This window comes from Mirounga angustirostris, unplaced genomic scaffold, assembly GCF_029215605.1.
Source record: "Mirounga angustirostris isolate CCGP_5_RB_7025 unplaced genomic scaffold, mMirAng1.0.hap1 SCAF_4, whole genome shotgun sequence".
NCBI classification, from domain to species: Eukaryota; Metazoa; Chordata; class Mammalia; order Carnivora; family Phocidae; genus Mirounga; species Mirounga angustirostris.
The window spans coordinates 95536243-95563561 of record NW_026991712.1 but is presented as its reverse complement, the minus strand read 5'-3'; the positions used below and the strand labels follow the sequence as shown (position 1 = coordinate 95563561).

The following is a 27319-nucleotide window of genomic DNA, read 5'->3' as shown; positions in this document are numbered from 1 at the left end:
GTGAATCTCAAGTCTGTCTGCTTTTCTTCTCCAGTACCACTGCTGATCTAAATCATCTCTCACCTGGACAGTGACCCTCATCTTTTAACTGTATGCCTCGTAGCTGTTTTTGGCTCCTTCCCCTGTGTAGGGGCATATTTTAATATGCCCGTGTCTGCTCTTGTTATTTCTCTGCTTAGAGCCCATCAGTGCTGTTTCTTGAGTACCTTTCCTATGTCCCTGGGTTCCACTTGGCTTTTATCATTAGCACATGAACTCTCCAACTTGATGTAGAAGAGTCTAGTCTCTATTTATAGCATCAGATGTCTGGTGAGGTAGAGAAGGTTAGGGAGGGAGCCAAAGCAAAGGGCAGCTACATTTTGGGAACTTTGTCACTGTTTCTGTCTCCTGCTCTTAGGAATGGGGAGCAGCAGCTCATACACATTTTGTTTTGGAGATCAGCGTGTATCATTCCATTCTCAAAGTCACTCTGGTCTGCAGCTTTGAAGTAGGTTTGCCTGCTGCCATTACACCTCCCACTTAAGAACCTAGGACAAAAGAAAAATGGCAGTGCTTGGCCAACGAATTCTTCCTTCAGCCCTGTTATGCCCTCCCAGAGCCCATGGGAGCTGGGGATGTCTTTGGGGCCCTCCTGAATGTTTCCTACTCAGAGTCTGCAGAATGTGTTGGGCTTATGAGCTAGAGCATTGCATATTGGCTTCTGGTATTTTCTCAGTGTGGTCCAAATTGTTTTGTATCCTTTAAAGTTAATGTTCAATGGATGGAGATTAACTCTTTTCCTTTTTTTTTTCCAGATTAATTTTTAATAGAGAGTCTAGTTTCTTTTTTATAGCTACATAGCTTTCCACTTTGATGGATATCCATAGCTTATTCAACTTTTTTAAAAAATTTAATTTCATTATAATTAACATACAGTGTTATATTAGTTTCAGGTTTACAACATAGTGTTTTTTCCTTCTATTTTTGATATGTATCCTATTTCTTCTATATTGGAGACAGAATTTTGGGGTTTTTTTTGGTCTTTTTTTTGGTAAAAGTGACCTACACTGCCAATAGCCCAGAAAATTCTCTTTTAGTACTTGAACCTAAATTCAGGATTATCAAGCTAGATAATGCCATTTAGTACTCTTGATTGTGGTTCTTAGAGTGCAGTTTCTTAGTTCTAATTGATGTTGGAATTTATAGAAATTCCATTGTCTTTTGGAATAGATTTATTTCTTGCCATTGGTTTAGTTTTAGGGGTATTGATTTCTTTCTTCTTTCCCTCCCATCCTTTAATGGAAAATGGGAGACTGGAGATCTTCTGACATTTTCGTTTGTGTTGACATTTTCTGGAAGGTCCTGATTCAGTCAGCCTTACAGGTAGGGTGAGTGAGGGAAAGGATTCTTAGTGGAGAAATCTGAATGGGGGATGTGCACAGAAGGGGCCATTTATCCCCCAAAATGTTTCTTTGGAATTTTGACATTTTTCATAACCATGTTTTGTAAGAGTAACTTTAAAAATCTTTTAAAAGATGTTCCTGATTAAACATAGAGATTAGAAATGAAAGTGGGAAATACTTAAAGAATTTTGTTTAATGAGTATCAGTTCCCACTAGAGTCATCACTTTTAGTGTATACTATAATTTGTAGCACCTGTGACCGTCTACTTTAGAAAATTTCTAAGGATTCATATAAATTCCTATATTAAAAACCGACCAGAGAAAAAGAATCTATGAAATTGCTTCTTTAATAGTAATTAACCATATTTAGCCTTCTACCCAAACCCAGAGGTTGAGATTGTTTACATAATGATGCATCTTAAAAATATGAATTCTCTAATAGTCATTGTTCTGGTCAGACCTGTAATCAAGTACGTCTGTATTCCCTTTCAGCTGTCTGTATCAGCTGTTATAATGAAACTTTAGTAACAGATCTTCCACCTCAAGCCTTGGACATTCTGTTGAAGCATGTAACTTTGATTTGCAAAGACTACTGAGGCCAGTTATTCTGTTTTCAGGGAAAATGACAGGGCACAATAGATGGCTTTGTACCCTCTTGTCAAAAGGATGAAGCATTAATACTGTGATTCAGATATTGGTGTGCCAGCCAGGCACTGGTTATCTGGCATTATGACAGGTTTGCTAATGATTCCTGACGTGAGTGTGGCAAAGAAAAAATTGTAAATAGCCACAGGATAGCACTTTACAAATACTGTTTTTCTTTAAATACTAAATCTACATGATCCCATCAGATAAAAGCTTCAAAAAGAAAAGGACCCACTTTTGATGATTTATTCCTTATTTTTTCCACTCTCTTCTGCTAGGAAGGTTCATTTTACTTTGCTCTTCCTGATAAATGACTTCTTAAGGGAAAATTGTGATTTTTGTCGTGTCTTTTCTAGATTGATGATTTCTGTCTTGTTTTTCGAAGGTAGATTTTAGCTCGGTAGCTTATCAATTGAGAGTTTCAGTTAAAAGCAAAATGGTTGCAATTTAACCTAGTATGGTGAAAATAATACTTCTTTTTTATTACATACCTCAATTTATCTTTTATTTTTATTTATTTATTTTTGAGAGAGAGAGAGAGTGCCCATATACAAACATGAGGGGAGGGGCAGAGAGAGGAAGACAGGGAATCCTAAGTGGGCTCCATACCCAGCCCAGAGCCCGAAGTGGGGCTTGATGTCATGACCCTGAGGTCATGACCTGAGTGGAAATCAAGAGTCTGATGCTTAACCAACTGAGCCACCCAGGAGCCCTGAGATGTTGATATCTTAAAGAAAGAGCATTTAGATAAAAGCAGCTTTTAGAAAGTTAAAAACTTTAAAAATTATAATATTTAACGGACTGAGCGACCCAGGCACCCCAAAAATAATACTTATTAAAAACAAATGATTAAAAGAAAACCTACACAAATAGTCTCAGCATTCACATAGAACTTTGGCACATTTTTTGTTATAATAGTCCACTGGGTCAGGCTTCCTTTTCTACTAATGACCTTTGAAGGGCACAGTTTTTGAAGATACAGTCTAATTTCTAAAAGTTTTTTCTTATTATAGTAATAGGTTTTCACTGTAAAAAATTTGCAAATACAAAAACCATGAGGAAAAGAGCTTTTAAAGAAAATGTTTGAAAAATTACCCAATAATTATACCCTGTGGTAATACTCTTAAATATTTTTAATTATTTAAATATGAGTTTGTCTTATGTATGTTTTTTATTTGCATGTCCTGAGATTGTTTCAGTTTGAGATCACAGTGAATATTGTGTTGTGACCTGCTTTGCTCACTTAAAATATATCATGAGTATTTGACCACATTGTTATACTGAAAACATTATTTTTAATGCTGCTGCTTTATGAAAGGATTTCTTTGTCTTTGAGAATTACAGTAAAAGTATTTTTTACAAGATGGATTCCATTTAAAAGTCTATCAGTATAGCAACCACATTATTTAAGTGTCAGTTTGGTGTGTTTAAAACAAGTATTTACTCAGCGCTATGCTAGGCATTGTAGAGTAGAGAGATGAACGAAACATAGTTCCTGACTTCACTCAGGCCTAAGACCCAGTGAGGGAGGCCGAAATGTGCCCCACTGTTCTGTAGCAAGAACCAGCAGGGAGGAGAGATGAAAACAGGAGCTTCTTACTGCGGACTTCAGAGTTCTCCTTGAGTCTTGGCTTCAAAGAGCAGGTGGACAAGTGACCAGTGTGCAGACCTTTTGCTCTGACAGTATTTATATGTACACAACACTGGGGGGTGCCAGGTAGAGTAGACAGAAAACTGAAACCGGTAGGGGTAATAGTTGGAGGTGGAGGTTTGAAGGGTAGGGCAGGGTGTTAACAGGACCTGTATAGTTGCCTCAGAAGTAAGAACATACAAAGGTACAATGGCATTTTCCTCTGGGACACCCACTCTTTTTCTTTGTAATTCAGATCCCTGGCCATGCATCAGAGGTTTTTTTTTTTTAGAGAAATGATTGTTATTTGCAAATACATCCTACCCTGAAATACTTGCTTTATTTAAACAAATAAAAACCATCAGAACTTCTTTAAAAAGCATGATAATGTGTTTTACTGATACATAATTTGAATATAATAAAGCAATTTCAGTGCTGCATTAACATTGAATTCTACATGTAATACGCAGTATTAGGCGTTCAGGAATGAATATATTTAGTTTGGTACAGTTCAGAGGTTTTTCAGATGTATAGTCCACCTAAACCAAGTAATTGTTTCTTTAGCTATGCTCTCAGTTCTGGAGGCAGGGAAGGAAGAAAGGAAGGAAAGAAAGGGAGGGAAAGAAGAAGACCTTTTTCGGGTGTACAGGGCAAGAACCAGGTACGCTGCAGCAGACTTGACCTCAGATTGCCAGTGATGTAGGATCCAGGGAGGTAAGATGAAATGTGACCCATGTATTTATCATGGCTGCTTCCAGGAACCATTGGAGAATGGACACTGCCATTTTAACAATCTACTATTGCCATAAATATATAATATAGGCAAAAAATGTGACCTCTGACAGAGAAAGACAAATACTGTGTGTTCTCTTATTTGTGGAATCTAGGAAAGCCAAACTCATGGAAATAGAGAGTATAATGGTGGTTGCGAGGGGCTGCAGGTGGGGGAAATGGAGAGATGTTGGTCAATGGGTACAAACTTCCATCTATAAGATGAGTAAGTTCTGGGGGACTGACTGTAACTAACATGACTATACCTAACATGGTGACTATAATCTAACAATACTGTATCATATACTTGAAAGTTAAGAGAAAAGATCTTAAATCTTATCACCACATTAAAAAAAAAATGGTAATTATATGAGGGGTTGGAGGTGCCAACTAACCTTATTGTGATAATGATTTCACAGCATATGTGTATCAAATCATTGCATTGTACACCCTAAACTTACCTGTGTTATATGTCAATAATATCTCCATAAAGCTGGGGAAGAAATCAACACTGAATTTGACCTCCGTGAGCAGGAGGCTTTCTCCTGACTGGTGAGGTGACAGCAGTGTTCTGTGGGAGATGACAACATTGCATCATTGCTTCGGTCTGGGTTTCTTCAAACTGTTAACTCGGGACAGTACTGGACACCGACCAGTTGTAAAAACTGAAATGGCTCAAGGGATTCCAGAGTATTTCATGCTTTTCAGATTTGGGACTGAGTCAGAATTTAATTATATACATTATTTTAAAAAATTCATTAAGTTCCTACTTGCCTGTAATGACAGAGGCATAAAGGTTTAGGTAGGTATGTGTCTTCCAACTTTAGGACCATGAATGTAGAGATAGAAGACAGAACAGAAATAATGAGATGGCCTTTGAAGTACGGGATGTAGAGGTGGCCAGTAAGAACATATCTGTAGTTGTTAGCTTAAAGCAATTAGTAAGGGCCTTGGTGTCAGACTTAAGTTGTTGGTGTTCTTATTATTGTAAGGTGCTAGTCAACCCACTAGTCCCTGGAACTCTTGTCTCAGCTTGTGGGAACCCTTCCTCACTTTCTAAGAACCAGCTATACTGGATTTCTCTCCCTTCCTGTAATCACTGTGTTCCTTCCCACCTCAAGTAAGCGTCTTTGCATGTCCCATTCCCTCAACTCCCCTCCCCTCCCTTTTTTTTTGGCCCAGCTGGCTCCTGTTTATCCTTCAGGTTTCAGCTCCAGTGTAACTTACTTAGGGACGTCTTCCCGGGCTGCCCTGCCTTAGGATCTAGATAGTGGATTCCCACAGTGCTCTGTGCTAATCTTTCCTAATGCTCTTGTGTTTGAAATGTCTTTTTCAATGTTCATCTTCCCTGCGAGGCTTCAGGTTTCATTTGCGTGAACTCTCATTCAGGGCTTTACCCTCAAGTGCCTACTACCAAGGACTGGGTGCATCCTTGTTTACATAGTAGTTGCAGCTGTTTGAAGGAATGGTAGGGTCTTATTGAGAGAGCTTTGCTCGCACTCTCATAAGCTTATGCAAGAGAAGAAATTCATCAAAAGATATAAATAGATAGATGGGTAGGTGGGGGCCGGGCATTTAGCACAGTACTCCAGTAAAGGTTCTGGAGCCGGGCTGACTGGGTTCAGATCCCAGGTCTGCTACCTTTAATGATGTCACCTTGTCCAAGTTACTTAACCTCTTTATACCTCAGCCCCTTCTGTGTAAAGTGGAAATAATAATAACACCTACCTCAGAGGTTTTCATGGGGGTGAAAACTCATAGTGTGTAATATATATAATAACATTTCTAAAATAAGTCCTAGTGATATCTATTTCCCATTCCTCTTCTCATTCCTGCATCTCCCCCCCACCCCCAGGAAAAGCAGAAGGGTTTGGGGGTTTTTTCCTGCTCGGACTTGTTATCCCCAGTGGTGCTAGAACACAGTAGATATGAATGGTTAATTTAGCCTTATTTTATATTTCAGGATAACCAGATACCATTTTGTGAATTCATTTAAAAGTATTAATAAACAAACAACAGAATTCAAGGAATTAGCATATAAACTATAATTAAACCTGCTTTTAAAGACTTACAAGTGCATGCTGCTTCAATGAAAATTTATTTTAGTGTTTTGATAGTCAAAATAAAATCAGTTTCATTGTTTAAGAAACAGTTTAGGATAAAGTTGTATACAGACTACTAAAAAGTGCTTTATCAGGTGAGTATTCTCTTCTAAAATTTCATGTATTCAAGGATAGAGAGGGCCAAATGAAAAATCAAAAATACAAAATTCAACTGATCCACTCATTTTGTGTGTTAGATACTAGGACTAACTCTGTAAAAACAAACCATGGCTTGGCCCTCAGCTGACAAACTTGTATGTTTAACAACTGTATAAGATAATTTTGGGGGCACCTGGGTGGCTCAGTTGGTTAAATGTCTGCCTTTGTCTTGGATCATGATCCTAGGGTCCTGGGATCCATCCCTGCAGCAGGCTCCCTACTCAGCAGGGAGTCTGCTTCTCCCTCTCCCTCTGCCCCTCCAGCCCACCTGTGTGCGTGCTCTCTCTCTCAAATAAATAAGAAATCTTTAAAAAAATAACTTTGAATAACTTCTGTGTCATAGAATATATTTTGCAGTGAAATGTGTAGGTTGACTTTCTAGAGAAGACTTGTTCAAATACCATTTACAGTTTCACAACAGATAGACTACCATTTGATTTATTTTGTTTTAGGAGCATCCTGCCTTAACCAAGGAGCCAGTTTGGAGTTAAGCTTCTGTATATCCTCTTAACCACTTTCACGCAGCTTTCTCTTACTACTGTAGAGCTCAAGAGGTGGAGGAAGCAATGAAATACACCGCTAGGTCTAATGGGAAAGGACTAATGAGTAACGTTCATTGTGTTGAGCTAGTGATATGGAACAGTTTATTGGGGAAAGTCACTAGGCTATCCTGTAGTCACCATAGTAAAGAAGAGAACTAGGACATGGTTATGCCCATACTTTTTGCTGTTGAGGACAACAGATTTTTAAAAGTTTATCACATCTCTAGGTGTGGTTCCGAGACTAGAGATTTCTTTCTTTCTTTCTTTCTTTCTTTCTTTCTTTCTTTCTTTCTTTCTTTCTTTCTTTCTTTCTTTCTTTCTTTCTTTCTTTCTTTCAAGATTTTATTTATTTGAGAGAGAGATAGAGAACACACTAGTGGAGAGGAGAGGCAGAGGGAGAAGGAGAAGCAGGCTCCCTGCTGAGCAGGAAGCCTGACACAGGGCTCTATCTCAGGGTCCCCGGATCATGACCTGAGCCGAAGTAGATGCTTAACTGACTGAGCCACACAGGCGCCCCCAAACTAGAGATTTCTAAAACAAAAGTTATATGAGGAAATTCTTTATGGGGACACAGAGTGCTCTGAGCAGCTCACGTTTGTTTTTAAAAGATGTATATGATTGACAAATGGAAGGAGCACATAATCACATTTATAGAGAGCTAAGTAGACTGTAAGAAATGAGCATTTAAGAATTTTCTTCTCTACAGGCCAAAGCTCAAAAGGAGCTAAGATACTTCAGAGAGCACAAAATGCTTTTAAGGTTGTGTCTGGTGCAAAAGCAACAGGAAGGAAGAGGTAGGTTTACTGTCAGAAGATGTTGTTAATGTTAGCTGTTTGTAGGCAGAAATAGACATGTGCCATTCTTACTTTGCTTCCATAATCTTGAACTAGCAGAATTACTTTTCAAAGAATAAAAGGAAAACAAACAGCCTGAAATGGGGGAAATTAAATTTCTTTAAAATGAGAAGATAATAAAAGTTTCATTCACTTTAAATGAATTTACATTTTCAAAACTCAACTGAATTGCCTCCCAGGAGTTAAAGGCACGAAAGATTTGATCTCAGAGCTACTGTCAGTTTTCTTTATGAAATCATGGAGAATATGGAAAGTACCAGGAGACTGAAGAGAGGCAAATGTTCCAGTTTCCAAAAAGGTGTGAAGTAGATTGTAAAAACTCAAGCCTACTTCCTTAACTTGAAACTGTGGCAAGATTTGAAGAGATTGAACAAATATAAAAAATTTCAAGTGTTTAGGGAAGAATGGGATGATCACTATGAATTAGTGTGAATTTATAAGAACAAGATATGCCAAACTCCTCTCATCCCCCCACCCAATTTTATAATTACTACTGGGTTAGAGAATAGTAAAGTCATGTGCCATCTTGATTTAAGGAAGTGGTTGGCAAAGTCTCTTAGACAATCCTTATGGAAAAGGCAGTGAAATGTTGACAATTAGACCAGTTTACAGCTGGTTGAATGGCTACTCCCATGCTGACATGCCATAGGGTTTATCTGATTTATAACCAGTGTCTCTACACACACATTCCTCAAAGAGAACTGCTAGTGAATATTAGTTCACATATATTCAAAAAATATGGATTTGTAGCGATGGGTTCTTTTGATTAAGGATTTGTATGTTGAAACTTGAGTGTCTGGATTTATTCATATGATTGAGATTTCAGTTACAGACTTTTCCCCACCTGAGCTGTATTTGTAAGATATGTAGATCTATTTTAAGTTTCATGAATAAACTTAATAAATCACTTAGAAGTCAGGGAGTAATCTTAACACTTAAAGCAAAGCCTGGATGGGTGGGAATGCTAAATTATGAAGAATCTTTTTCTCTTCCTTGTTTAGCAACAACTGCATTAATCCCAAGTAAATGTTTTTCATACCCTTGAAATGTCAAGTTTCTGTGAAACTCTGCCTGAATAAAAGGCTGACGTTTATATACAACTTGATAATATAGATATACTCAGCAGTGTTTTTATGAGTTAATGTTTCTCTTGGCCTTCTAGTAATTCCACAGTCATCTGCCTACTCAGGATGTTTGTACTTTTTTTTTTTTTTTAAACAAATTCCCTGGAATCCTATCAAAGAGGGAACCATAATATTCTGTCCCCTTACAGAAGGTCGTTTGGTTTCTTGAGGCAAGGAAGTTCATGATGACTACTATATTCATTATATTTTACTATTAATTATTAATCTGAAAGAATGCCAACCCCATATAAATTGTTAATCTTTTATAATTGACATTTCACTGATATTTGTAATATTTTGTCTCCAACCTTGAAGATGTGTGATGACTTTTTTGAATGACTTGTGCATTTTAAATGAAATACTACATTTATGACATTGTCCCTCACCCTTTTCTTGGCAACTGTTCATTTCATCATTGCATCCAGAACCCCAGCAGGAGTTGTGGGTGGTAATTGAGAGTGAGTGCAGTTCCCGCCCAGATAATCTCAGGTACCATTCTTTAAATCTAGTTCTTTCTGCTTTAACTGGCCTGTCAGTCTTAAGATCTTATAGGCCTTTGAAACAGGAAATGAGGTGTTTTAACTTCATTTCCACCTTAAGAATCCCATTTTTAGCTGTAACTTGTGATCTGTGACTTTTATTATGGCTTTGTCTCTCATTATATCTGATTTAATAGCTGTTATTTTAATTGGATTAAAATCCAGTCTGAGTTTTCAGCATTTTATAGTTACCTCTGTGAGCTATACCATATCTTATATAAAGTTTCAAATTAAAACACAAAATCTTGAGTTAAAAAAAAAGTGTTGACTCATATTGTCTTCTTGAATTATGGAGGCATTATCCTTTATCCAAATTAAGTGTATTCATGAAAATATGTTGGGTAGAGGATTTTTAGATATCGGAGCTGGTACTATATTATTTTAAGTGGAAAAAAACAATGATGCATTCTCTATCTGTTCAAGAACTCTAAACATCCACATATGTCACTAAAACTTGTAAGCACCTATATAACAACCCATCAAAGCTTTTGTATAATATTTATTACAAAGCATTTGGAACATACCTGACCTAATTTTTAAAATATTTAATAAATTCATTATTGGGTTTGTTTTTGTTCAATAAGAAATGAGACTATGCAGTATTTTTTTTAATTTAAATTGAATTTCTTTAACATATACTGTATTATTAGTTTCAGGGGTAGAATTTAGGGATTCATCAGTTGCATGTAACACCCAGTGCTCATTATATCAAGTGCCCTCCTTAATGTCCATCACCAATTACCCTATCCCCCCATCCCCCTCCCCTCCAACAACCCTCAGTTTGTTTCCTATAGTTAAGAGTCTCTTATGGTTTGCCTCCCTCTCTGTTTTCATCTTACTTTATTTTTCCTTCCCTTCCCCTATGTTCATCTGTTTTGTTTCTTTTTTTTTTTTTTAATGAAAGACAGAGCATGAGAGGGGGAAGGGTCAGAGGGAGAAGCAGACTCCCTGCTGAGCAGGGAGCCCGATGTGGGACTCGATCCCGGGACTCCAGGATCATGACCTGAGCCGAAGGCAGTCACTCAACCAACTGAGCCACCCAGGCGCCCCATCTGTTTCTTAAACCCCGCAAATTATGTGGCATTTGTCTTTCTCTGACTTATTTCACTTAGCATAATACCCTCTAGTTCCATCCATGTCGTTGCAAATGGCAAGAGTTCATTCTTTTTGATGGCTGAGTAATACTCCATTCCAATATTCCTGTGTGTGTGTGTATAATATATATATCATATATATTATATAGATTGTAACTGATGAAGTCCCCATAGTTCATTTTTGCTTTTGTTTCCCTTGCCTTTGGAGACGTGTCTTGCAAGAAGTTGTTGTGGCTGAGGTCAAAGAGGTTGCTGCCTATATATATATATATATCTTCTTTATCCATTCCTGTGTTGATGGACATCTGGGCTCTTTTCTATAGTTTAGCTGTTTTGGACATTGCTGCTATAAACATTGGGGTGCAGGTGCCCCTTCGAGTCACTATGTTTGTGTCCTTAGGATAAAAATACCTAGTAGTCAGTTGCTAGGTCATAGGGTAGTTCTATTTTTAACATTTTGAGGAACCTCCATACTGTTTTCCAGAATGGCCGCACCAGTTTACATTCCCACCAACAGCGTAAGAGGGTTCCCCTTTCTCCACATCCTCGCCAACATCTGTTGTTTCCTGAGTGGTTAATTTTAGCCATTCTGACTGGTGTGAGGTGGTATCTCATTGTGGTTTTGATTTGTATTTCCCTGATGATGAGTGATGTTGAGCATTTTTTCATGTGTCTGTTGGCTATTTGTATGTCTTCTTTGGAGAAGTATCTGTTCATGTCTTCTGCCCATTTCTTGACTGGATTATTTGTTCTTTGGTGTTGAGTTTGATAAGTTCTTTATAGATTTTGGATGCTAGCCCTTTGTCTGATAAGTCATTTGTGAATATCTTCTCCCATTCCATAGACTGTCTGTTAGTTTTGTTGACTGTTTCCTTTGCTATGTGAAAGCTTTTTATCCTGATGAAGTCCCAATAGTTCATTTTTGCTTTTGTTTCCCTTGCCTTTGGAGACGTGTCTAGCAAGGGGTTGTTGTGGCTGAGGTCAAAGAGGTTGCTGCCTGTATTCTCCTACAGGATTTTGATGGATTTCCTATCTCACATTTAGGTCTTTCATCCATTTTGAGTTTATTTTTGTGTATGGTGTAAGAAAGTGGTCCAGTTTCATTCTTCTGCATGGGGCTGTCCAATTTTACCAACACCATTTCTTGAAGAGACTGTCTTTTTTTCCATTGGATATTCTTTCCTGCTTTGTTGGAGACCATAGAGTTGACCATAGAGTTGAGGGTCTATTTCTGGGTTCTCAGACTGTACAGTATTGATTATGAATTGTGTTTTTCTTCCACTCAGCAAAGAACAAGTACTGTGATAAAAATAAGAAATGGCATAATATGATTCCATCTAAATGGAACTCGGGTTGGTAGAGCCCCTGAATGCCTGGCAGAAACCACTTCTGTGACCAGGGATTCTTCTGTGTTATCCCTGTAAATATCTTTCAGGCTTTCTTCTTTGATCAGAGAGGGGTCCCCCTTCCTCAGCATCTATTTTTGGCAAGGCAAAACAGAGACTTTTTGGTCTGTGTTTATTAGTTTAGGATCCGAATGTTATCTCTAAACTTTAGCAGCACCCTGGTTTCCTGCTTGTATTAACACCCTCTCATTTGGTTATGCTTGCTTATACCTGTGAGAAAAGACCAAAAGGGGGGATTAGAAATGCTACATCATGGAATAATAGTTAAAAGAATGAACTGATCTGTAGTAACCTTTTGACTTATCCTTGTCATAATTAAGCTGTTCCAAATAAAACAAAGTATATTTTAATTGCCTAGTCATTTCTTACTCAATATAGTAATCCATTATGTTTTAGCATTGCCCTTTTGTAATCCTGTGAAGTCTTATCTAGTGAACAGTGTTTGGATTGCTTTGGTTTTCATTTTAAGTTCAACCTTTACTATAAATTCACTGCTATCAGATTTCTGCAATCCTCTATTTTTCTGCTTAACATTTCTTTGAGACCTCTAATAGTCCTCTTTTTATCTCCCATTTTCCCCACAAATAAGAAAAAAAAAATCTTTCATTCTGTTATTGAATCACCTTGTATCTAGGAGTCAAGTGAGTGGACAGAAAATGCCTGTTCAGTCAGTGATAGGCAGAAGGCTCTAAGGTAGGGTCCATTTGGCCTTTTGGAAGATGGCCAGTGTGGGTGGAAGCATGGCTAGTGGGGGGTTAGTGAATGGGTTTGAGTCAGAGATGGCCAAAGCTAGAACATGTGGAAGTTTGGATTTTATCCCAAGTGCAAAAAGAAGTCATGGCGGGGTGGGGGCCACTAAACAGAGTAGTGATTATTTGGTTTATGTTCAGAATCTCACTCTGGCTTCTGTGTAAGTGGTGGGAGCAGGAAGGAGGCAAGAATGAATGCAGGGAGACAGATTAGAAGGCTGTTGCAGAATCCGAGATGGGAAATGATGGTGGCTTTGATTAGGGTGGAGGCTCTGGAAATGGAGAGAAGTGGACATAGGGCATGTTTTGGAGATAGAACTGACAAAAGTTGCTACTGGATTGGATCTGAGGGATAGAAGTGAAAAGGAGAAATCAGAAACTTCTGATGACTTCTAGCTTTTGGGTCTGTTCTGCTGGGTTGATGGTGCTATTATTTGCTTAAGACAAGGAAAACCAGAGCAGAGGAAAAATTGGGGGAGGATGGAATTAAGAGTTCTGTTTCCGCTGTCTGAAATTTGAGGTGCTTATTTGACTTTCTATATTTGCAATGTATACGAATGAGTTTGGTGGCTCTGGAACTTGGTGGACATAGATCAGGGATGGAGACATGATAAGCACCTAGAAGTTATCAGTATATAGATGGTATTTAAAGCTATAGATGGAAATTATCTTGGGTATTTGTCATATTCTCTGACCTATACTTTGTCCTTCCCCTACTATTGTAAAATTATGCCCACATTATGTACTATAGGTATATGTTATTAATTATAGTACTATAATAATTTGTTTTTAGTAAAGCAATGTTGTCTTTAGTAAAATACAGTAAAATACTCTGATTTCTTTTTCCTGTCTATAGCTAAATGGTTTAAGGGTATTCAGTCACTACCATCAATATTTAACTGGAGATCTAACAGTTATGTGTTCTGTCTTCTGTGGTTTTTTTCATAGGCAAAGTCATTAATAAAGATTTGCGACATTACCTGAGTCTTCAGTTTCAGAAAGGATCAATTGACCACAAATTGCAGCAAGTGATCAGAGATAATCTCTACTTGAGAACCATTCCATGTAAGTATGAGATTGAATAAAAGAAAGGCCAATGTATCCTTATTTAACTAATCAAACATGTAGAAGTAATTCAGTAGAGTATCTTATATCAGATTGGGAAGACTGAGTTGGGGCACTAGAATGAAACACAAATTGGATAAGGAGAAAAATTTTCCAAGGACATGCAGGGCTTTTGTTTTTAAAGTAGAAAAACTAGAAGATTCTATATTGTAACTTTAAAAACAGTCATTAGACTTTAAGAGTTTAAGACTATCCATGTACATTCTGCTAACTAAATTTTCTTCTATAAATCAGTTCCAAATGTTTATTCAGTAAGAATAAATAATAAACTTTTTTCATTCTCAGTGCCTTGTACACTGAGAACAAACATTTTTGTCTTAATTATGAGGACATTACTTATTTTAAGATCTGCCCCTTCCCCAAAGGAAAAAAGGAGGAAATGCACTACCTTCTTTGTAGTAATCTATGTTGAATTTTTATCTAGATGTTTGTATATCTATTCCAGTCTTGGTAGTTTTCATAGGACCTGGTTGTTGTTGTTGTTGTTGTAAGGATGCTGTGTGTGTGTGTGTGAGTGTGTGTGTGTGTGTTTTAACACAAAACAAGAAACCATGTATGCTTAGATTTTAGTTAGAACAAGTCTGGGAAAGAATAAAAAGCAGTAAACAGTAAAAGGATGTAAAAGAATGTTCTGGTTTGTATTCCTTTTCAATATATTTGTAACTTCTTGTAGATAGTAGCTCTTATAATGGCTCTGGAATTCTTTATTTCTTTTTCTTGTTATTTACTCTTCAACAGTGTCCCATCTATCACCAAGCCTGCCTAATTACGCTCCTTAAATACCGATCCTTCTGCACTGCCTTAGATGCTCACCCTTTCTTGCTTGAACTTTTTTTTTTTAACAGATAACAATATGTAGGGGCAAAGAGCTAGGTGAAAAATACTGATCCTTGGACAAGTTACTTGATCTTCCTGAACCTCAGGATCCCCATATATAAAATATGAATAACAAGAGACACCTCATGGAGTTCTAAGAATTAAAATGAGAACATGAGGGCAAAACATGTGTCCTGGAGTAGACCCTCAGTGTCTGCCCTCTTCCCGGTTCTAGCTGCATCCCCACCTCCCACATCCCCTCAGTCTGGTCTGTCTTTAAGTGCATGTCTGACTCTTGTCCATCTACAGTTTATCCTTCAAAGTCTCTCATTGAGTACAAGTCCAGACTCTTTAACATGGTATAAAATGTTTTGGTTTTGTTTTTAAATCCAACTCCTTATGTATGATTTCCTCCTGTAAATCTACCTGGTTGGATTTCAGAATTGCAACTCCTGTCTTCTTTTCTTTGCATTTGCCTGGTATATCTTTGTCTGACTTTTATTCTTTCATCTTTCTGAAGCTCTTTGTTTTACAAATAGTGTTGGATGTTGTAGCCAGTGTGAAACTTTCTTTATATTTATTGATGTGATCCATGTCTTTAGTCTCTGTTTTGTCATGGTTTTCTATTTTACCCATATACACATCTTTTATATAAAAAGCCTTTCACCACATAGTCCATTTTATTTGATCTCTCTCTTTAGAAAGGTTTGTATCTTCATTCTAATGGCTATCTTTATACTTTTATATAATACTCTGTTCTTCCTCCCTTCCTAAATGATTTACTTATTGCTTCTTACTCCTTCCTTCTCTCCCATCATCTGACTAGAGAAATAATATTTTTTTACCCCAAACAAAGATAATCAGCAAGCTTATTCCACTTCATATATGCTTTCCTCATTTTCACTGTTTTTTTTTTATTCTTGACCTGTGTCTATATTAACAAAACAAACAGCCATTACATATTGCACTCTCCCCTTTATTATCATTTATTCTTTATTCTGTAGGTAAATACACATCGAATGTAACTACCAATCCTTATGTTGGTGTTTCTTCAATAACTGTGGTTTTCTAAAGCTGCTTCTTCTCTAAACTAGATTCCCCAGGAAAGAGAGGATCATCGCAGTTTGTCTATGGCCTTTATACTTTCAAGTTTGTTTGGATATATATGAAATCTTTGCCTTATATTTTCTTTCCTTGACTATTTTAATTCTATTAGTCGATTATCTGATTATCTTCTGGCATAAAGCATTGCTCTTTAAAAGTCTGAAAACAATCTAATTTTCATTCCCTTATAAATAACTTGGTATTTTGCCCGCATGGGCTGTCTCAGGGTAGCATTTTTAATTTCATAGCTCTAGAGCTCCCTCTTCCCTTGTTAAAACAAGTTAATAAAAATATGTACTTGTACTTTCTGCTGTACTCTGCACTTTTACTTGGATCTTCTTTTAAATTTATTTGTACTGTCCTAGTTTTGCAGTTTCTCCTCAGTGTGCGGTTTTGTCCTAGAAAGGAGTTACAGTTTATTTGGTTTTCATTCATAGGGTCCAAACAGCTACAGCCTTTTCACATCCTAACAGGACTTGTAACCAACACACTGAAGTATCCACAACTCCTCCAAGAATGCAGTGGTATATCAGTGACAAGCAACATACCAAATGGTTTTTAATTACCATTCTTTACTGAAAGATACCAAATCTTCTTGTAGAAAATTCTGATTCCGGGTCTGGAGCAAGGAAAGTACAAGATGAGCTTGGAACATCTGATTATCCCAGGAAGTATGTAAATGCCTAAAAAACTATGGGGGCATATCAGAAGCACATTTTTTTTTGTTTGTTTTTAAAAAGCCATCTAGAAAGGGTTCCCACTGACAAGATCTGAAACAATTTGAGCAACAAAATTAATAAGAGAAAGAAAGACATCTACCATTGTCAGATACTGCACTGTTGAAAGGACAAGACTATGATCCCTAATAAAAGTGGAAAGGAGACTGCACACAAAGGAGTCCTGTGGTTTCATCAGCCTTCTGCCTGGAGCCACTTTCTGGACTATAATACAAGGAGGGAAAGCCCAGGCAGAGTGCAGAGGATTCTGAGTTGAGGAGACAGAAATATGAGTTCAAGAAGTCTGAGGTGCCTGAGATTTGCAGGACAGGGTGTCAGAGAGGAGAGAGCTATGAAGAAAAGGAGCTCAAATAATATGCATAGGTGCCCCCTTGACTCTGTTGGTGAATACTAAGCTGAGAATGTATAGGATGAGACTCCACATGGCCAGGCAAAGATTCTCTGGGAGCTGTAAAGTTAGCAATTTCCAGAGTTTACACAGGGCTGGGAGAATCTGAGTTCTAGCCTACCTGAGTGGAGAGACCTCAAGGGTCATGGCTTACTAGTAGCGCTAAAATAGGTGTAAGCTCCTTGGGGCCCATTTTAACAAAGCTTAATTAAACAAGCCCCAAAGGATCAGGCAGATATGCATACAACTTAACTGTTAGCCAAAAGAAAGGAAGGAGGGGAGGATAGGAGGGAGGAAAGGGGAAAAATCAACACTGTTTAAAGGAAGACAACAAAACCTCGACACTGAATAACATAGTATTTACAATGCCCAGTGTCTAATAAAAATTATTAGGTATACAAAAGAGAATAAAATATGGCCCATAATCCAAAGAAAAGTCAGCTAATACAAAAAACAAAACAGAAATGGCATAAATGACATATAAACAGATATGACTGAAGCATGCATTTTAGAGTTATAAATATGCTCAAGGATTTAAAGAAAAATATGAATAAAATAAAGAGAAAATGGATTTTTTTTTTTTAAAGAATTAAATGGAACTTCAAAAATTCATGGATGGGCTTAACAGCAGATTGGAAACTGCGGAAGAAAAGATCAATGAACCTGAAGACATAGCAATATAAATGAATCAAACTGAAACAGGAAAAAGACTGAAGACATTAGTTTGTTTTTTTTTTAAGTAACCAGAGAGAGAGAGAGAGAGACATTTCTACTTCTGCCATGAAAGACTAACTGGTGGGGTGCCTGGGTAGCTCAGTCATCAAGCGTCTGCCTTCGGCTCAGGATATGATCCCAGGGTCCTGGGATCGAGCCCCACATCAGGCTCCCTGTTCAGCGGGAAGCCTGCTTCTCCCCCTCCCACTCCCCTTGCTTGTGGTCCCTCTCTCGCTGTGTCTCTCTCTGTCAAATAAATAAATAAAATCTTAAAAAAAAAAAAAAAAGACTAACTGGTACTGGAATTACCTTCTTACTGTAAACAACTAGAAATTGGGCAAGATATATGTAATAACTATTTTCAGAAATTGGGTCATAGGCAGAACAGGACTGTGATCCATTCATATTGAGCTATGCACACTGTCAAACCAAAAAGGGGGGATACAGAAAAAAAAAAAAAATGAAGAAATAGGCTGAAATTTTTCCACATTTGATGAAAACTATAAATCTACAGAGCTGTGGATCTCAACAAACCCCAAGCAGAAGAAACATAAAAAAACACATCTAAATATATCATATCTAATTGCTGAAAACCAGTGATAGAGAAAACGTGAAAGGCAGACAGAAAAAAGGTACATTAAATACGGGGCACCTGGGGGGCTCAGTCGTTAAGCGTCTGCCTTCAGCTCAGGTCATGATCCCAGGGTCCTGGGATCGAGCCCCACATTGGGCTCCCTGCTCGGCAGGAAGCCTGCTTCTCCCTCTCCCACTCTCCCTGCTTGTGCTCCCTCTCTCGCTGTCTCTCTCTCTGTCAAATGATTAAATAAAATCTTTAAAAAAAAAAAAAAGATACATTAAATACAAGGGAACAATGAAGGACTGTAGACTTGTCAACAGAAACCAGTACAAGGCAAAAGTCAATCAAATGTCATCTTCAACATGCTGAAAGGAAAAACTACCAACCTAGATTTGTACATACAAATATCCTTAAGAGAAATAAAGAATTTTTCAGACCAAAAAAAAAAAAGTGAGGGAATTTTTCACCAGCAGACTTGCACTATAAGAAATACTAAAGGAAATTCTTCAGGTGGAATGGAAATGATACCAGAGAGATAGAACTGAAAGGAAATAGACAACAACAATAGAGTTTAAGATTTCAACACCTCCTTTAGGGAAAGTAAACAAAAAATCAGTAGGGTTATAACATGAGTAACACTTTGAACCAGCTTGACCTAATTGCTATGTATTAGAACATGCCTTCCAACAACAGAAGAATATTCATTCTTTTCTAGTGTACATGGAATATTTACAAATGAAGACCATATTCTGGGCCATAAAACAAGATCCAATAAATTTAAAAGAATTTAAATCCTACAGAATATATTCTGTGATCATAATGGAATTACAGGAAATCACTTAACAAAATAATCTGGAAAATCTCTGAATATTTAGAAATTAAATAGCACACTTCTAAATAACCTGTGAGTTGAAGCCACAAGGAAAATACAAAATATTACACATACCAGCATCTCAAAACATATCAAACCCAACATACCAATTTGTGGGATGTTGGTATAACCGGAAATTTATAGTGTTAAATACTTAGCAAATAAAGATCTCAATCAGTGATCTAAACTTCTAGCAAAAGAAGAGCAAAGTAAACCCAAATTAAGTAGAAGAAAGGAAATAAAGATAAAAGCAGAAATCAATAAACTAGAAAACAGAATAGAGAAATCAATGAAACCCAAAGTTGATTTTTTTTCTGATCAGTAAAACTGGTAAACTTCTAGTCATACTGCTCAGGTAAAGAGAGAGAAAACACTGTTTAACAATATTAAGAATGAGAGAGATGGTATCATTAAAAATCCTACAGATGTTAAGTGGACAGTCAGGAATATTCTAAACAACTTGGTGACAGTAAACTGAACTCAGATGAAATGGAAAAATTCCTTGGAGGGAAAAAACTACCAATATTCACTCAAGAAGAAATAGATGAGGGATGCCTGGGTGGCTCAGTCAGTTAAGCATCTGCCTCTAACTCGAGTCATGATCCTAGTATCCTGGGATCAAGCCCCGAGTCGAACTCCCTGCTTGGTGGGGAGTCTGCATATCCCTCTCCCCCTGACCCTGCTTGTTCTCTCTCTCTCGCTCGCTCTTAAATAAATAAAATCTTTAAAAAATAAAGAAGTAATAGATGAGCTTAATAACAGTTCTCAATCTGTTAAAGGAATTGAATTTGTAGTTTGTAACTTTCCCATTAAGAAAGTGTCAGGCCCAGATGGTAGGAGTGACTTGTTCCGAATACTTAAAGAAGAAATAATACTAATTCTACACAGACTCTTTAAGAAAATAGAGGAGGGGGGAACTTCCCAACTCATTCTGTGATCTGATCATTATCCTGATTCTAAAACCAGACAAGGACATTAAAAGAAAATAATACTAGACCACAATTTTTCTTGAACATAGACTTAAAACTCCTTAAAATATTTTAGCAAATAAATATATAGCAATGTGTAAAAGGATAATAAAGTATGACCAAGGGGTATTTGTCCCAGGAATGAACAGTTGGGATAACATTTCAAATTAATATGGTAACAGACTGGAAAAGAAAAACAAAACAAAACAGATGATCTCCTCAAATAGATGCAAAAAAAAAAAACACTTGACAAAATTCAACTCCCGTTGATGGTAGAATCGCTCAGAAAACTAGTCTGCCAGTTATTAATTTAGTGCCTCTTGGCTTCAAATTACTCTTTTTTGCCTGGGTATGATATTGCAGCATTCCTCCTTTGCCAACTGGTAGGTACATCGTCAGATTATCTTGGGGCTGGCAGGTAGAATACTGGGAAAAAAAAAATCATCTTTTGCTAGTTGCGGTGTGTCTTTTTCTTTTTGCTCCTGCCTGCAAAAAGACCGTAAGTTTCAGCAGTGCTCCAGCACTCAGTTTCCCACCTCATAGGCAGCTTCCTGAATTACACCAGTGCACCTACTGACTTCCTTGCAGCTTCATAATGAGTTTGATGGGCACCCCACGTGGCTCCCCAGATTTCAACAATATTCCCTGCAAGTGGTTTTCTACTGGGTTTCTGGCAAGTCCAGCCAGTGTCCCAGATGGTTTTCTAGGCAGTTCGAAACAGCCCCCACTGCAGGCAGCTTGCTGGTGAATTTCATCAGTACCCCAGCAGACTGTTCCTTGTCTGCCAGCCTTGACCTACCATCTATGAACCAGATCCATCCCCAGGCTATGACCACACCTTCTCCAAAGAAGTCTGAATCCCAGAGTGTGGGAGCATCCCTCCCTTCCAAGTTTGTTCCTTATTTGAGTATTCTTCCTCAGATTTAGGGTGATATTCTTTAAAGTTCTCTTTTATATCCTCTTAGTTAATTCCTTGTAAATAGTTAATCATTTTTATATTAAGCTCTCCTTGTTCAACTTACCATGTTTCTCTCTCCTGTTTGGATCCTGGTCGATACAGAATTGGTACTTGTAGTAGTCCCAGGAGACAGACCCTCCAAGAAGGAATTTTAGATTTGGTTGTGTTCTTGGGCTTAAGCACAGTGCCACGTTCCTTCCGATGGAAAGTAGGATGCTTGTTATTCAGGACAAGAAGTGGCATCAAAGTTTATTATTATTATTATTATTATTATTATTATTATTATTATGTTAATCACCGTACATTACATCATTAGTTTTTGATGTAGTGTTCCATGATTCATTGTTTGCGTATAACACCCAGTGCTCCATGCAGAACGTGCCCTCTTTAATACCCATCACCAGGCTAACCCATCCTCCCACCCCCCTCCCCTCTAAAGCTCTCAGTTTGTTTTTCAGAGTCCATCGTCCCTCATGGTTCATCTCCCCCTTTGATTTCCCCCCCTTCATTCTTCCCCTCCTGCTATCTTCTTTTTTTTTTTTAAACATATATTATTTGTTTCAGAGGTACAGATCTGTGATTCAACAGTCATGTACAATTCACAGCACTCACCATAGCACATACCCTCCCCAATGTCTATCACCCATCTACCCCATCCCTCCCACCCCCCACCACTCCAGCAACCTTCAGTTTGTTTCCTGAGATTAAGAATTCCTCATATCAGTGAGGTCATATGATACATGTCTTTCTCTGATTGACTTATTTCGCTCAGCATAACACCCTCCAGTTCCATCCACATTATTGCAAATGGCAAGATCTCATTCCTTTTGATGGCTGCATAATATTCCATTGTAGATATATACCACATCTTCTTTATCCATTCATCTGTCGATGGACATCTTGGCTCTTTCCACAGTTTGGCTATTGTGGACATTGCTGCTATAAACATTGGGGTGCACGTACCCCTTCAGGTCCCTACATTTGTATCTTTGGGGTAAATACCCAGTAGTGCAATTGCTGGATCATATGGTAGCTCTATTTTCAACTTTTTGAGGAACCTTCATACTGTTTTCCAGAGCGGCTGCACCAGCTTGCATTCCCACCAACAGTGTAGGAGGGTTCCCCTTTCTCCCCATCCCCGCCAACATCTGTCATTCCCTGACTTATTAATTTTAGCCATTCTTACTGGTGTGAGGTGATATCTCATTGAGGTTTTGATTTGGATTTCTCTGATACCGAGTGATGCTGAGCACTTTTTCGTGTGTCTGTTGGTCATTTGGATGTCTTCTTTGGAAAAATGTCTGTTCATGTCTTCTGCCCATTTCTTGATTGGATCATTTGTTCTTTGGGTGTTGAGTTTGATAAGTTCTTTATAGATTTTGGATACTAGCCCTTTATCTGATATGTCATTTGCAAATATCTTCCCCCATTCTGTTGGTTGTCTTTTGGTTTTGTTGACTGTTTCTATTGCTGTGCAAAAGCTTTTTATCTTGATGAGGTCCCAATAGTTCATTTTTGCCCTTGCTTCCCTTGCCTTTGGCGATGTTTCTAGGAAGAAGTTGCTGCGGCTGAGGTCGAAGAGTTGCTGCCTGTGTTCTCCTTTAGGATTTTGATGGACTCCTGTCTCACATTGAGGTCTTTCAACCATTTGGAGTCTATTTTTGTGTGTGGTGTAAGGAAATGGTCCAGTTTCATTCTTCTGCATGTGGCTGTCCAATTTTCCCAACACCATTTGTTGAAGAGACTGTCTTTTTTCCATTGGACATTCTTTCCTGCTTTGTCGAAGATTAGTTGACCATAGAGTTGAGGGTCCATTTCTGGGCTCTCTATTCTGTTCCATTGATCTATGTGTCTGGTTTTGTGCCAGCACCATACTGTCTTGATGATGACAGCTTTGTAATAGAGCTGGAAGTCCAGAATTGTGATGCCACCAGCTTTGCTTTTCTTTTTCAGCATTCCTCTGGCTATGCGGGGTCTTTTCTGGTTCCATACAAATTTTAGGATGATTTGTTCCATTTCTTTGAAAAAAGTGGATGGTATTTTGATGGGGATTGCATTGAATGTATAGATTGCTCTAGGTAGCATTGACATCTTCACAATATTTGTTCTTCCAATCCATGAGCATGGAACGTTTTTCCATTTCTTTGTGTCTTCCTCGATTTCTTTCATGAGTATTTTATAGTTTTCTGAGAACAGATTCTTTGCCTCTTTGGTTAGATTTATTCCTAGGTATTTTATGGTTTTGGGTGCAGTTGTAAATGCAATCGACTCCTTAATTTCTCTTTCTTCTGTCTTGTTGGTGTATAGGAATGCCACTGATTTCTGTGCATTGATTTTATATCCTGCCACTTTACTAAATTTCTGTATGAGTTCTAGCAGTTTTGGGGTGGAGTCTTTTGGGTTTTCCACATACAGCATCATATCATCTGCAAAGAGTGAGAGTTTGACTTCTTCTTTGCCAATTTGGATGCCTTTTATTTCTTTTTGTTGTCTGATTGCTGTGGCTAGGACTTCTAATACTGTGTTGAACAGCAATGGTGATAGTGGACATCCCTGCCGCGTTCCTGACCTTAGGGGGAAAGCTCTCAGTTATTCCCCATTGAGAATGATACTCGTTGTGGGTTTTTCATAGGTGACTTTTATGATATTGAGGTATGTACCCTCTATCCCTATACTCTGAAGAGTTTTGATCAAGAAAGGATGCTGTACTTTGTCAAATGCTTTTTCTGCATCCGTTGAGAGGATCGTATGGTTCTTATTCTTTCTTTTATTAATGTGTCGTATGACATTGATTGATTTGCGGATATTGAACCAACCTTGCAGCCCAGGGATAAATCCCACTTGGTCATGGTGAATAATCCTTTTAATGTACTGTTGGATCCTATTGGCTAGTATTTTGGTGAGAATTTTTGCATCCATATTCATCAAGGATATTGGTCTGTAATTCTCCTTTTTGATGGGGTCTTTGGTTTTGGGATCAAGGTAATGGTGGCCTCATAAAACGAGTTTGGAAGTTTTCCTTCCATTTCTAGTTTTTGGAACAGTTTCAGAAGAATAGGTATTAATTCTTTTTTAAACGTTTGATAGAATTCCCCTGGGAAGCCATCTGGCCCTGGGCTTTTGTTTGTTGGGAGATTTTTGATGACTGCTTCAATTTCCTTAGTGGTTATAGGTCTGTTCAGGTTTTCTATTTCTTCCTGGTTCAGTTTTGGTAGTTGATACATCTCTAGGAATGCATCCATTTCTTCCAGATTATCTAATTTGCTGGCATAGAGTTGCTCATAATATGTTCTTAAAATTGTTTGTATTTCTTTGGTGTTGGTTGTGATCTCTCCTCTTTCATTCATGATTTTGTTGATTTGGGTCATTTCTTTTTTCTTTTTGATAAGTCTGGCCAGGGTTTATCAATCTTGTTAATTCTTTCAAAGAACCAGCTCCTAGTTTCGTTGATCTGTTCTACTGTTCTTTTGATTTCTATTTCATTGATTTCTGCTCTGATCTTTGTTATTTCTCTTCCCCTGCTGGGTTTAGGCTTTATTTGCTGTTCTTTCTCCAGCTTCTTTAGGTGTAGGGTTAGGTTGTGTACTTGAGACCTTGTTTCTTGAGAAAGGCTTGTATTGCTATATACTTTCCTCTTAGGACTTCCTTTGCTGCATCCCAAAGATTTTGAACAGTTGTGTTTTCATTTCCATTTGTTTCCATGAATTTTTAAAATTCTTCTCTAATTTCCTAGTTGACCCATTCATTCTTTAGTAGGATGCTCTTTAGCCTCCATGTATTTGAGTTCTTTCCGACTTTCCTCTGTGATTAAGCTCTAGTTTCAAAGCATTGTGGTCTGAAAATATGCAGGGAATGATCCCAATCTTTTGGTACTTGTTAGGACCTGATTTTTGACCTAGGATGTGATCTATTCTGGAGAATGTTCCATGGGCATTAGAGAAAAATGTGTATTCTTTTGCTTTGGGATGAAATGTTCTGGATATATCTGTGAAGTCCATTTGGTCCAGTGTGTCATTTAAAGTCTTTATTTCCTTGTTGATCTTTTGCTTAGATGATCTGTCCATTTCAGTGAGGGCGTGTTAAAGTCCCCCACTATTATTGTATTGTTGTCGATGTGTTTCTTTGCTTTTGTTATTAATTGGTTTATATAATTGGCTGCTCCCATGTTAGGGGCATAGATATTTACCATTGTTAGATCTTCTTGTTGGATAGACCCTTTAAGTATGATATAGTGTCCTTCCTCATCTCTTATTACAGTCTTTGGTTTAAAATCTAATTTGTCTGATACAAGGATTGCCACCCCAGCTTTCTTTTGGTGTCCATTAGCATGGTGAATGGTTTTCCACCCCTTCACTTTCAATCTGGGGGTGTCTTTGGGTCTAAAATGAGTCTCTTGCAGATAGCATATCAATGGGTCTTGTTTTTTTATCCAGTCTGATAGCCTGTGTCTTTTGATTGGGGCATTGAGCCCATTTACATTCAGGGTAACTATTGAAAGATATGAATTTAGTGCCATTGTATTGCCTGTAGGGTGACTGTTACTGTATATTGTCTGTGTTCCTTTCTGGTCTATGTTGCTTTTAGGCTCTCTCTTTGCTTAGAGGACCCCTTTCAATATTTCTTGTAGGGCTGGTTTCGTGTTTGCAAATTCCTTTAGTTTTTGTTTGTCCTGGAAGCTTTTTATCTCTCGTTCTATTTTCAATGACAGCCTAGCTGGATATAGTATTCTTGGCTGCATATTTTTCTCATTTAGTGCTCTGAATAGATCATGCCAGTCCTTTCTGGCCTGCCAGGTCTCTGTGGATAGGTCTGTTGCCAGTCTAATGTTTCTACCATTGTAGGTTACATATCTCTTCTCCCAAGCTGCTTTCAGGATTTTCTCTTTGTCTCTGAGACTCGTAAGTTTTACTATTAGATGTCAGGGTGTTGACCTATTTTTATTGATTTTGAGAGGGGTTCTCTGTGCCTCCTGGATTTTGATGCCTGTTTCCTTCCCCAAATTAGGGAAGTTCTCTGCTATAATTTGCTCCAAAATACCTTCTGCCCCTCTCTCTCTTTTTTCTTCTTCTGGGATCCCAATTATTCTAATGTTGTTTCGCCTTATGGTATCACTTATCTCTCAAATTCTGTCCTCGTGATCCAGTAGTTGTTTATCTCTCTTTTCTCAGCTTCTTTATTTTCCATCATTTGGTCTTCTATATCATTAATTCTCTCTTCTGCCTCATTTATCCTAGCAGTTAGAGCCTCCATTTTTTACTGCACCTCATTAATAGCCTTTTTGATTTCGACTTGGTTAGATTTTAGTTTTTTTATTTCTCCAGAAAGGGTTTCTCTAATAACTTCCATATTTTTTTCAAGCCAGGTAGTATCTTTAAAATCATCATTCTGAACTCTAGTTCCGACATGTTACTAATGTCCGAATTGATTAGGTCCCGGGCAGTTGGTACTGCCTCTTGTTCTTTTTGTTGAGGTGATTTTTTCCATCTTGTCATTTTGTCCAGAGGAGAATAGATGAATGAGAGAACAAAATGCTAACAGGGTAACAGTGTCCCCAGAAAATATACACTAAACAAATCAGAAAAGACCTGAATCCAGGGGAAAAGAAAGGGAAAGAAAGAAAAAAGAAAAAGATAAGATAAAAACAAACAAAAACAAAACAAGACCAAAAAAAACAGAATATGATCAAATATGATCAGGCTGGTGCATAGATCAGTGCCACACACTAGATTTTGGGCATATTTTGGTCTTTTAGAAGAAAGTGCTTCCCAAAAATTTAAAGAAAGTAAAACTTATATATGTATAAAAATAAGGGTTAATACAATGAAGGGATGGAATATGAGTGTAAAGATGAAAATTATAAAAGATTTTATAAAAGGAATTGATAAGATAAGAAGTTGGTTGAAAAAAGAAAGAAGAGGATTTAAAAAAAAAAAAAGGAAGAGAATGTGATTAGGCAGGAGACTAGAACAAGCCATACACTAGAGATTTAGGGTATATTTTGATCTGTTAGAAGAAACTGTATCCCAAAATTTTAAAGAGAGAACAACTTACATATATATACCAA

The 27319-nt window shown here is 37.6% G+C and overlaps 1 protein-coding gene across 5 annotated transcripts in view; it reads left to right on the top strand.

Annotated features, from left to right (window-relative positions):
* Positions 1–27319, top strand: part of MAGI3 (membrane associated guanylate kinase, WW and PDZ domain containing 3) — a 237126-nt gene that overhangs the window by 125463 nt on the left and 84344 nt on the right. For all 5 annotated transcript variants that reach the window (XM_064588609.1, XM_064588608.1, XM_064588607.1 and 2 more), the window contains exon 2: positions 13946–14062. In XM_064588609.1, the coding sequence (XP_064444679.1) occupies positions 13946–14062 (117 nt within the window). The remainder of the gene's footprint in view (positions 1–13945; positions 14063–27319) is intronic.